The following is a 13,805-nucleotide window of genomic DNA, read 5'->3' on the forward strand; positions in this document are numbered from 1 at the left end:
ATGTTTTCCTTATACGAGGGGGAGTCAAATGAAAACCATAATTATTTTTTATTAAATATTATTTATTGGTCACACAGGGTACAGAAGTAAATCACTTTTCAACATAGTCCCCTCCTCGTTCAATGCAAGTCCGCCAGCGCTTCGGAAGAGCCTGAATACCTGCAGAAAAAAAGTCTTTTGGGTGACGGCGCAACCACTCGTGCACCGCGTTATGATGTGCCGATCCATGACTCATGTGTACATATGCTGCAATTTCGTCTATTATCACACGGCGGTTTTCCAAAACGATGGCTTCAACGGCTGCAATGGTCTCTGGAGTCACTACGCGCCGAGCCTGGTCGGGGCGTGGAGCATCGGCCACAGACGTAACACCATTTGCAAACTTCCGGCACCATTCATAGATTTGTGGCTGTGACAAACACGCATCTCCATACTGAACCTTCATTCGCCTAAAATGTCAATCGGTTTCACACCTTCACTTCGCAAAAACCGAATCACAGAACGCTGCTCTTCGCTGGTGCATGTGGCTGCCATTTTGGAACTGTTGTTGCGCCGGTGTTTGTGCATCTGCCGGCTGCTGCCACCTAGGAGACATCCGGCATACTATCGTAAACAGGCATGCCAACTTACAGCTCACTGGCGCCATATGCGGATTTTTATTTCTACTTTTATGGTTTTCAGTTGACTTACCCTCGTACATCTAGCTATTATATGTTTAAAATACAGTGTTCTAAATCATTTCATTTGTAAGTTACATGCGATTTTCTTTGAAAGTCGATTTTCTTTAATTTTATCGGAAACGTTAATTGTCAAATTTTCGCGGAACTGTTAAAAGTGACATGCGAACATCTTTAAGTGTAGATAGCAACACAATATAAAGAATGTAACATTATTTACAAAACAACCATGAGATTCTAATGTTTTGAAGATTCTGAATAAACAGTTACGTAACTCTGTTTTGTAACTTTGGCAACAAAGCGTTGTAAAGGAATGTGTTCTAAAGAAAAAATCTTTATCTCGAAGCTGATAAAATATTTTGCCCTATTTGAGACTAATTCCTTTTAAAGTTATCTTAAGGAGGACTTTGAAACAGGAAGATCTTGATCCCAGAAACAGTCGGAGACATTTTCCAGTATTATTATCTAATTTTATGTTTTATTTTTTCACAGAGAATTCAATTGCGTAACAGCGAACAAAACTCACGCTTTGAGCACCAGCACTCGCATGCCTAAGCCAAGGACATACGGCAAATAGCTATAAAATTGTAGCTGATCAATGGATGAAACAGTTAATTTGGCTCTCACAATGAGATTTTATCATATTGTTTTCTGACCTTTTAGTGAAGCATTTTAGTTCCTAAACGTTGTGAATGATCCTCCAATCATATTTTTGCTTTTCTTGCTAAAATATGTTTCTGCATTTGAGATATTAACATCAACAAAAATACTAACACTATGGCCTATGAAACCCGAAGGTTCAGTACCGCGTTCACAAAAGCTCTCCACTGACTTCTGTCCTTAGTCAACTGGATCTAGTTTCTACTTTGTATTCCTATCTCTGCGAGATCCATCTTAATATTATTCTCCCATCTGCGCCTAGGTCTTCCTAATGGTCGTTTTCCGATTGGTCTTCCAGTCAAGACTTTGAAAGCGTTCCTACTTTCTTCCATTCTTGCTACATGATCTGCCAACCTGAGCCTCCTAGACTTGATGACCCTAACAATGTTTGGTAACCCGTATAAATTATGCATTTCCTCGTTATGAAATTTCCTGTCATTCCCCATTCCCGTTTCTCTTGAGACCGAATATTCGTCTTAGGATCTTGTTCTCAATCAGTTTGAGTAAATATTCTTCCCTCAGAGTAAGCGACAATGTTTCACAACCATACAGAACAACCAGTGTTCAACAACGAAAATGTAAATTGAACAAAACCAGCTAATTATTATTGATTTTGTGATGCTAATCACGAATTTGAAAGTTATTTTCGAATATTAGCTCTACTTTTCGTTTTACAGGCATGCCTAATAATAACGCTTTAAATATAAATATATTCGCTTCGTTTGGGGTAAAATGTTACACTGATCCGGCAACACTGGAGAAACTATATGAACGCTTGGTTTCATTGTGTTCCTTATCTCAGTAGTGTTCTGCTATTGTTAGAAAAGACAGGTTTAGTGCAGTTATCAGCGTTTTGGGTGTGACGTTTGTGTAGTGCAGGACATAAAAATACAACTACAAGTACGCAAAAATACTGGTATTTCGAATGTATATTTTTAAATAGTTGTCGGAACTATTTCAAGTGACATTTTGAGGATTTCAATAAACAAAAATGCCGCGAAATTCTGTAAACAGTGCGGATAGCTTCTGCTACGTGTGTGGGGAAGTGACATTTTCCTCACAAAAGCAGACTAAACACAACTAATAAGAAAAGCCTATCAATATTACTTTGCTTGTAAAATTGGAGACCAAGATAAATCTTGGGCACCCCACATTGTGTGTAACACTTGTGCCAGCAATCTAAGAAATTGGATTAATGGGAAGGGGCGCTCAATGCCTTTTGCAGTGCCCATGATTTGGAGGGAGCCAAGCGACCACATCTGAGACTTATTTTTGTATGGTTCCTTCCGTCAAGAAGGGAATTTCCACGAAGAAGAAGCGGGCCTTGATCTATCCTAACATTCCTTCTGCAATGCGCCCTGTTCCACATGGAGAGGGCTACCTGTTCCTGACCCACCTAAAGAATACGATCTTTTTTCTGATGATGATCAAGAAGTTGAAGCTCCTGAATCAAGTACTTCGAAGGACCCTACGTTTGTTGTAGAAGAACTTCCATGTGAACCACATAGACTTACTCAAGAGGAACTAAGTGATCTAATCGGAGACTTGGTCCTCTCGAAAAGCAAAGCCGAAATTTTGGCGTCACGCTTAAAGCAATGGAATTTACTGCAGGAAAAAGTAAATATTTCAGTGTATCGGAATAGGGAGAAGATGTTCACTTCATTTTTTACTATAGAAGACACACTTGTGGCATGTACAGATGTAAATGGTCTCATGAGGGCACTTAAAATTAATTACGAACCTACGGAGTGGAGGCTCTTTATAGATTCGTCCAAAGTGAGTTTAAAGGCAGTGCTTGTACATATTGGAAATGAACTTCTTTCAATTCCTGTAGGTTACGCAGTTCATATGAAGGAATCTTATGAAAACTTGAAACGTTTACTTCAAGCCATTAAATATTACGATTTTCAGTGGCTCATTTGTGGTGACCTTAAAGTAATAGCACTGTTGCTAGGTATGTAGTTAGGGTATACAAAGTATTGTTGCTTTATATGTGAATGGGACAGTAGAGATCGTGGATCTCATTACCGCAAAAGTGATTGGAGTACCAGAGAAACTCTTCAGCCGGGAGTGAAAAATGTGCAGCATGAACCACTGGTAGATCGTAACCGAAGTTTGCTTCCCCCTCTACATATTAAATTAGGTCTTATAAAAAGTTTTGTTAAGAGCATGAACCAAGAGGATGAGGCCTATAAGTACCTAAGAGGACAATTCCCTGGATTAAGTGATGCCAAAGTTAAAGAGGGTGTTTTCATAGGGCCACAGATTAGGCAATTATTCAAAGATCACAAGTTCGACGAAATTCTCCAATGTGAGGAGAAAGCTGCGTGGGAAAGCTTGAAGAGTGTTTGTTCACAGTTCTTGGGAAGACACCGAGCAACAAATTACAAACAATTTGTAGCAAAGTTGTTATTGTGCTATGAAATTCTTGGTTGCAATATGTCTCTGAAACTCCACTTTCTTCATTCACATCTAGACTTCTTTCCCGAAGATTGTGGAGCAGTAAGTGACGAACATGGTGAGCGTTTCCATCAAGATATTGCAGCCATGGAGAAGAGATATGAGGGAAAGTGGAGTTCTAACATATTGGCCGACTACTGTCGGACTATTGCAAGGGATGCTCCAGATGTAACCTACAAAAGGCAAGCCAAGCGAAGACGCTCAAAATAAAATAAACATAATCCTGTACAAGGGATCACTTGAAACTTTTGTCTACATTGCAGTGTAGTTTTTGCACAAAAAGGTATTTGAACATATTTTTCATGTTTTGATGTTAATACTGATTTTTATTACGGAATTGTTAATGTTTAACTTGACCACGGTTACTTTGTTTTCTGTATCGCTGTGAAACTGGTATTTGCGCAATTTTGAAAAAGGAAGTACAAGGGTATAGAAAGCTATAGGTTAGGGTACTTCTTAACTCCCCAGCTTATCACATCACAGTGAAATAAATAAAAAAAAGTGAAATGTAGTTTTTTTTACAAGGATTTTGCTTAAATGTTCTATAAATATTAATACATTTGTATATATACAGCTACTGTTGTACAAGGGCGTTGTTTTTTCACAACCTGAGCTAAGAAAATTATTCTATTATCATTTCCTTTCATATTATGCTTAAATGAATGTAAAAATCGCAATTTCAAAGAATTTACATACTTTCGATCAAAATTTGTTGAACAGTGTATCGTTTTGCATATTTTAAGCTTCAAATTCGTCGACAGAATTCGCGAGAACAAGAGACTTTCAACTGAATAATAACACGAATTTCTTGCTTTTAGTCGACATGGAATTTCTACGTGAATATGGTTTTAGTCTGTTAATACTGATCCTAGATATTTGAAAGTATCCATTTTATCAATTATTCGATATTTATTATTAATTTATTATCGAATTTATTATTCGATAATTTAACACATCCATAATTTGCCATATTACGATCCTGATGAACTTCCACATTTAGTTTTATTTTATAAAATAAAAAAAAAATCTGGATGATATGTGCTGATGATTATCACGACAGCTGTAAATGAAAATCAAAACTTTCTGCATTATTAGTATAAGTAGAGCCATAGCTAGAGATTTCAGCGCCCCCTACTTTCACCTTACGAAGCTTTTTTTTTTTTTTGTTTAGAAATAAGAGAATCAACTTTTGTTATGCTACACTGAATTTTTATTAAGCTGCTTGGAAAGAGTAATGCAACAGCGAAAAGCGATTATTACGTATTCTTTTACAAATAAAAGCTGCTTTCAAGAGGCCTATATTGGACTTTTTGTTAAATTTGACAAAACTACCTTTGGTTGTATACAAATGCACTTGGAGAACAGCTATGGAAATCTACAACTATTTACAACGTTTCATACTATCGATAACAAACGAAATTTCAATGCATTAGAAACTGTCCTTTTCGAATTTTCGAAATGGGTACAGCATTAATTTCCAGTAATAATTGTAAACTTTTGTAATTTTATTTTGTATGTGGGCAGTCAGAGATAGCATTTTAATTTCGATTCTTTTACGGTAAAAGATACAGGTTTCAGAATCCTAAGGTATCTAAGCAACAATCTTTGTACAAGGAGTTTGGTTACGGGCATATGATCTGAAGTACTCACTAACTACCTCTATAAAAATTGTTGCGTAAGTACTGCAGGATTCTGAAACATGTATTTTTGGATAGAGCACATATTAGTTCCTTAGTAAAGTCTTGACTCGACTACGGTAGGCCCCTAGTTTTAGAGCTATGGACTTCTAAAGTTAATTTTTTCTCGTTTTCGGCAGCCTATAACTCCGAAAGGAAGCATTTGTGCACCCAGATTGGTCTATACTTTTTGTTTTATCTTGGTGTAAGGAATCACCTCTTTCACATTGTCGGTGTTGTTTTGAAACACCCTGTATATAATGTGCGTATATGTTCTGTGTGCATGTAGATAGAGAAAAATATCACACATCCAGATACTTATGCATAACAGAACCCCGGTATGATCAGTCTTTAAAAAAGACGAAATTCGTTGGGGAAAGTTATGACCTCTTAAGATTCGTATTCTTCAACTACTTCAAGTTGGAAAATATTATTTCCCTTGTTTACCTTCATTTTTAAAAGTCCCGCACAAACAGAAGCTTGCGTGTGTCTCATCACTCCTCTCATTTTCATATTTTCACTCTCATCGTCGTGATTAATCTGATTGGGTAGGAAAGTGGGATTAACTAACCAAACTTATCACCATCAAAATGTACAACGAGATACTTCGTATAAATTGATAATTACTTGTATTTTTGGGCAGAAAGTGCTTCTACATAAGCACTATACCAGATATAATGTTAATTTAAACATAACAAAAGAAGAATGTTTTTAATATATAAAAAATAGACATTATTATATAATTGGTTGCTATGTTGTTGTTGATAGATACCTAACTAACATGTACGATTGTAATACAGTCTATGTGCATATTCGTTCAACGAGAATCAACGAATAAAATTGTTTAAAACGTATCATCGTTTTGTAATTTCAATATAAAAGGTGAGAATACTAGTAAATGTAATCACGGAAGATATTTTAATGTGTAAACAATTACTACCACTCAAAATTTACTGATATTATTAGCCGAACCAGGTTGATGACTACCTTTGGTGAGTCGTTATAAAAATTTTGGTTTACCTCACCCGGGATTCTTGTAAATTCATATCCCGAAGTAAAGTAAGGGTGAATTTACTTCTGTAATAAGGTTAATGACTACGAACTTGACAAGACTTAGAAGTGGTAGAATAATCACACGAAAAATGAACGGTGAGGCCATGGAGAAAGAAACCAGTGATTGTGATAACGGTGAACAAAGTGCAGCACCAGGAATGACATTAGAAGACCGAATTTTGCTAGCCTTACAGCGGCAAGAACAATGTCGAAAAGATGATTCGGAAGCCATGAAGCGATTAGAACAAAATTTGGTTCAGATGTCCAACGAATCCAGCAGACAATATGAGGAATTAAAGCAGACGATGGAGCAGAAGTCCGAGGAATCCAACAGACAATATGAAGAATTAAAGCAAGAATTAAAGCAGACGATGGAGCAGAAGTCCGAGGAATCCAACAGACGATTGGAGCAGAAGTCAGAAGAGACGAAACAATTTATTATACAGGCGATGAATGACATCACCGCGCAGTTTGATGAAAAGTTAAAAAGAATATCTGAGGATTGCCAGGATAATCAAAACCATCTAATCCAAGAAGTCAGTGGTGTAAAAAGGGATTTGGAAGTAATAGAATCTTCTGTACAGCAACAAAAGATTCAGGTCACGGATAACTCCAACCAGATACGCGCGAATACTCAGTTGATAGCTACCTTACAAGAGAAAATCAGGACACTACAGATCAAGGACAACACATATCACAACAACATGGTTAATGATCGTGTAGAATTCCCTTGTTCACAAGAGATGACTTTGCCTTCACCCGTATCTGATGAGGACATTATTTTGGAAGAAATTCATCCGAGGAGTACCGATGTGCAGAAAAGAGATGGTGCAACTACACATCACGCCATAGGTAGGAATTGTCACTCAACAAGAACACGGAATGATAAAAGGAAGGTAAAGTTAAGCGTAAAGATGAGTGAAATACGTGCTATGAGTAAGTTCAGTGGTAAATGTAATGAGAATGCTACTTCTTTCCTAGAAAAATTTCAGGATGAGTGCAATATAATGTGTATAGATAAATCACAATATATGAAACTAATCCCTCATTTATTACTCCCACCATGTTCTTTATGGTTTAAAGCAGTGCGAGATCACGTTAGTACGTATGACGAGTTCAAAGCAGCGCTAATCGCAAATTACGAAAATGACTTTTTGCTCGCAAATAGAGATGCCACGATTAGAAATCAACATTTCAATCCCGTTTGCACAAATCTGTTGTCGAGTTTGTTGTAAATACATACAACGAATTAAAAGTCGTAAATCCATTGCAATCGGAATCTAGAATCATAGCATCAATTCGAAATTTGCTACCGTTTAAGTTACAACAGATCCTGTTTTCTACCCAGTGTATGAGTTTTAACCATTTATTAATGCTTGTCCAATGTTATGAAACTCAATACCATGCTCTGAATCAACAAACAGGAGTAGGTAAAAGTAAAAATAATTCAGATCATTTTGTACCTGTTCGGAATCTAGATATCCGTAGTGTGAACGATACGGAACACGACCTAAACCGAGTAAATTCAAGCAATCAGAACGATCAAAATAGGCAAAGCTATGTTGGGAATCCGCCTAACCTAACCAATCGTGACAATAATTATGTCAGATCACTCAACCGAAGTAGGCATAAAAGCAATCGAAATACATGGCAAAATTCTAGAAACGCTACAAATTCTATGTATAGACATAATCGTTGTTCAAGAGATGGCACTTCATATCAAAATCAGAATCACGACGCAATACATGTACAAAATATTGCGGAACCTAATCATGATAGTGCAGTACAATGTACTCTATTAGAATCATATGCTAGTACAAATTTAAACTGACTCTAGTTAATGAAGTAAGGGTTAAACCCATACCAGCTATAGATTCTTGTGAACATTTATTTTTAAGTTTATGTGTTAATATCAATAATGAAAACAATTCTTATGACTTCGATATACAAGCACTATACTTGATAGGATTAGTTAATGAACTCATAAATATTTTATCACATTTGTTTCAACAAATGATAATTTTCAAATGATTTTAATTCTTTCTTGTTAATATGAAAGAGTTATAGTTCGATTCATTAAAAGCAAAGGTTATTTATAGTATATTTGATTGTGTGTTGAAACTTAATTGTCAAAGATTATGTTAAGTATATGATTCATTCTATTAAGCTAATTATTCGACGACTGTCTTCATGTACCATCTTATATGTTACTTGAATAAGATTCTTCTATATTCTGACGCCTAATTGATACAATGCATACTGTTGAATATCATCTAAAGTAATTAATATATAATACGCCCTTGATCATGATGACTCATGTTTTAAATGTAATTGCTTCTTACTATTTTGAATTCGTACCCTTCGTTAATTATATAAATAAGCGACGACGTTTTAATAATAAAATATATATATTATTGTAATAAAAGATAAATGATAATGAAATGAAAGATTTATTATAAATATATTTATATGAATGAAAATAAATAATGTTATATATACATACGAGGGTCGATCAAAGTGTATAGGACATAATTAATGGAATATTGTTCTTATAAACAGACCAGTGGTTCTTAAATATAAAAACCAAGCTCCCTTGTAACTTTTATATTCAGTCCCATCGTCGGGCGACATTTTTATACAACGAGATACTTTGTATAAATTGATAATTACTTGTATTTTTGGGCAGAAAGTGCTTCTACATAAGCACTATACCAGATATAATGTTAATTTAAACATAACAAAAGAAGAATGTTTTTAATATATAAAAAATAGACATTATTATATAGTTGGTTGCTATGTTGTTGTTGATAGATACCTAACTAACATGTACGATTGTAATACAGTCTATGTGCATATTCGTTCAACGAGAATCAACGAATAAAATTGTTTAAAACGTATCATCGTTTTGTAATTTCAATATAAAAGGTGAGAATACTAGTAAATGTAATCACGGAAGATATTTTAATGTGTAAACAATTACTACCACTCAAAATTTACTGATATTATTAGCCGAACCAGGTTGATGACTACCTTTGGTGAGTCGTTATAAATGCCCAACACGTATTTCAGACTTCGACTGTTTCTGATTTTGCAAACGCTCCTGCGTACACTATAAATCATTATTCTACACCTCATATATCACATCGTCATTAGCAATCAAACATAATAACTTTCTTTGAGTAATAAGTAAAATCGTTAATAAAACGTTTGGGTTGCGAGCGAAGCAAGCAAGAAAAAAAACTTAATAGCAAGCCAATACTTTATCGGGGCGATGCGTCGTTTACTCATTTCCAACATTTTCCTTTCTTCTTGCTTGTTTGGCGCCCTCTTGCTAACAGCGTCTGGGGCAACCGCCCCGCTCGCCACTCCTAGCTACGGCTCTGAGCATAAGTACTAAATTCTGATTGGTTCTTCTTAATTGAGACATGTGTCAGCGCATAGCGTATCGCTAACAATCTCGTTTTTGGTGTGAGCGGTCTCGAGTTTGATTTCTGGTGGGGGCAGTCAGTCGAAAAAGTGTGAAAAAGCTTTTTTAGGCTAGCTATCCTGAGTGAGCGTTTTGTTCATTCACATCAGGCAAATAGCGGGATGGTATCTAAGATACAGGTCTCAACCAGCTTCCTTCCTTCCTTTTGTTCGGGTAGTGTTATCGCCCCTCATACGTGACGGGCTACCATGAATATAGATGCCGAAAGCCCAGAAATCTAATTCCTAATCCTAATACCTTAATTGAAAGCTCCATAATAAATCGAAAGTTTTCTGTACGCATTATTCAGGTTCCGTCTCTGGTGGAGGCATACGGTATCTGTTTGAAGAAGCCGGGAGGTATGACGTTAATGAATGAGTGTTTATGTCTTATTTAATACCGAGGTTATGAAAGTGGGAACCACACTACGATCGGGGCTCGAACCCCTTGCAGTTGCGTGCACCAGTAGCGATTGTAGTCTGTAGAAGCAGAGGTTGCTATATCAAAAATATGTGCGTACACGCAAATGTTTCCTCTCCTGGTGCTCTTAAGTTTCATTCAAATAATATTAGGAAATATGAACAGGATAGCTATTCATGCTCTATTTTTATATTTATTGATTTAAGTGTATCCACTATTTTTCCAAACAAAATGAACCAACGTAGGATTATACATTATTTATGTACAAAACCTCTGTACCGATGCTGTTGCACAAAAAATTAGTAAAACAAAATTATTTAATTACATAAACCAGACATTATCTAAAAAGAAAGTCCATCCTTCGTTCTTTCCGAGCTGCATTGTTTTCTATTACCTTCTGGTTGAAAACTGTAATGGTGTTCGTAACCTCTACCTCAGGTAATATTTCTTGTGTCATTGTGTTCTAAAGAAGGTCTTTATTTTCTTTAGATCTGAGATGCATCTTCCTCCTGAGACGACAATCATTCTGTTAGTTTTCTTTTACGTGAATATAGGAAACAGAAATTCGATTTTCAGTAACCATGTACTTTTATTTGCTGATCTATTGTAAAGAAGCATGAAATCTAGAGATTTATCTTTTATATTCAAGGATTTAGGATTTAGGATCTAGATTTCTGGGCTTTCGGCGTTTATGGCCATTTAGCCCGTCACGTTTTGAGGGATGACGTCCCTCAGCGAGCACACTATCCGGGGAAAGGGAAGCATGGAAGCGGCCTGGGACCTATATATTAGGAAACTTCATTCAGGATGGCTGATCTGAAAAAGCTTTTTATACTTTTTCGACCGAGTTCTCCACCGGGAATCGAACCGGGGACCGCTCGCACCGAAGGCGAGAGCGTTGACAACGACGCTACGCGGGGCCACTTTACCACATTCAAATCTCCATTCTTTGTGTCATCATCACGGGAAATCGGCTACAAGGTTTGAAATGAATTTTGGAACAGTTAGCAGTTGCATCAAGCTGTTTTTTTTTTTATCTTATCACTTTCATTAACCCTGCCTTAGGCGCGTATGATTTTGTTGCACGATTAGGCGCGTGGGTGACAGGTGTCACCCACCTATTAAAACATACTGCTGCAGAAATAATTTATTTTTTTACAAACTGTAGACAGGGAACAGAAGTATGCTACTGCCGCCACATCAAACACCAACAATTAACGTTCAGTTACTGAAATGTGCGACTCCGAACACCAACACAAAGCGTTGCCAGCGTGAGACAAAAATCACTGGGGGACACCTGTCACCCACGCGCCTAATCTAGGGTTAAACTACGTATTGAAGGAGGTGAGAAAGGGGTTCAAAGTTTTCGCTTAAAGTACAGTATCTCAAAAACCCCTCAACTCGTTTAAATTCAATTTTTGACAATAGCATTTAGGTCGATTTTTTTTTATCATTACTCTTTCAGTGAAATAAAGCATCAAGCATCCCAAGGGGGGTACATCTTTTAAAGAAGAAAATTACTACTTGGTCGAGCACACATTCTATCATTCAATTTCGATTCAAATACACATCCCATGAGAAAACAAAAGAAAAGAAAAGAAAAGAAAAGAAGTAAAATCTCTCAGTTTAACGTACACTCATGTCCAAAATTGTTGTCGCATGTCTATAGATATGTTGTTGTAAGAATATAATTTGATAACGAAATTCGCCCGGTATTTCTTATAATGTTAGTATGTGTATAATCGGCAAAGACATGTGTGTAGTAAATTTCTTGCCAAAAGAGCAGTAAATAAGAACAATAAAACGAAAATAAAAGTTTCTTGTCCATTTAGCAACGTTTTGTTCTAGTCATTCTAATTTTCGTATTTATAGTTCTTTTCCTATGAAATTTACCACAAATATACATTTCCCGATTACACACATAGTATCAGTATTAAAAGTATCCTGCAAAATCATTATCAAATTATATTCGTACAAGAAGAGAGTTACAGATATGCGACAATAATTTTGGGCACGAGTGTACCACGATTATGCCTATTAGGCTAAAGAAGACGGATAATTATGGCAAGTGATGGAACAATTGGTGGAATAAGAATGTACAAGGAAATTGGAATGCCCGGAGAAAACCCACGGACAGAATGTTGTCCCCCACAATCGTACTTATCCGGGGATCGAACCAAGGACCTTAGGCATCAGAGGTAAGCGTTCTACCACTGAGCCACCGTGCTCCACATACCTTAAGTGGGAAAGAGAGCATATCACTTTCAAGTATTTTCCAGAAACATATTCTTCACGTGCGGAGAACGGGTGTTTCAAGTAACAAAGTTTAACTATACTATCTTACCTCTTTGGTAGAGTCCTAGCTTTTGGCATCCCCATTTCAGAACGTTCAGTCCTTTGTCCGCAGTGTTGCTCCACACTCTGTATAATGTGAACTTTTCCCTGGCAGCGTTATGCGTCACATACAATGCACACGCAACAGAATTTAAAACAGGGATTTCAACCACTTGTTCAAGAAAATGAAGCTGTTCCTTCATAACTGCCGATTGCAAACAACACATCAAACGAGAGGGAAAAAAAAGTGTCCGAGACTGGCCGTTCGACCTTTAGCCCCAAACAGCTGATGCGAGTCTATTCTCGAATCACAAAAGCAGCTGAAGGTCAACTCAAGGAGTTCAGAATATCAAGATTCCCTTACAGATTTTTTTGTTATTATTATTATCAGAATTCAATTACTTTCATATGAGCTGGTGGCCAGTCTTTTTTGTAGGAGAAATTTTATCTACGGGAAAGAAGTCAAAATCTGAGGGTACTATTTGTCAAACAACGTATTCTGCACATGATTGACACGTAAAAGAAGGAATTAAAATTCACACCAGTGCAGTGATAAAAAGTGCCCAGGCATGGACAAAATTCTACTTTTTTCTCTTTTTATATAGGGTAAGTCAAAATTATGGCCCCGATTTTAGAGATTTCTTTTGTGAAATTTAATAAACATATGGTAGGCTATGTTATTGTGAGATATGTGCTAGAGTCTTTCTATTTCAACTGTACCCTCGGAAAATATGTGAAACATACTTCCGCTCCATCCCCGCCGCCCTCTTCCTGAGGAAACTTTCCTTTTGCTTTCCCGAAAGAAGTGAATAACCTCGGCTTTATTCCCAATTTGTCATTGAGTTATGTGGTCTTGGCGAGTGAAGGTAACAGGCTACTTAGAATTGCTAACAAGACAGTGCATGGCGAAGTTCACGAAATAATTCAATGTGGCAATTATGTCTGCATCCAACTATTGCAGGATATCGGCCACAGCAATTTGTCCTTTTTCCGAGGTAGTATTGGAAAACACATCGACAGAGTGCTACAGGGTGTCCAATATACAACGCAACCCGGAGT

The 13,805-nt window shown here is 36.7% G+C and overlaps 1 protein-coding gene across 1 annotated transcript in view; it reads right to left on the reverse strand.

Moving 5' to 3' along the window:
- LOC145676834 (uncharacterized) overlaps positions 1–13,040 on the reverse strand; it is a gene marked incomplete at its 3' end in the record, with an annotated part of 29,165 nt that extends 16,125 nt beyond the window's left edge. The window contains 1 exon segment of the mRNA XM_081747621.1: positions 12,757–13,040. Coding sequence (XP_081603747.1) covers positions 12,757–12,973 — 217 coding nt within the window.
- Between the last annotated feature and the right edge of the window lie 765 nt (positions 13,041–13,805).

This window comes from Thermobia domestica, unplaced genomic scaffold (assembly GCF_964235325.1).
Source record: "Thermobia domestica unplaced genomic scaffold, izTheDome1.hap1.1 HAP1_SCAFFOLD_408, whole genome shotgun sequence".
In the NCBI taxonomy this organism is placed as follows: Eukaryota; Metazoa; Arthropoda; class Insecta; order Zygentoma; family Lepismatidae; genus Thermobia; species Thermobia domestica.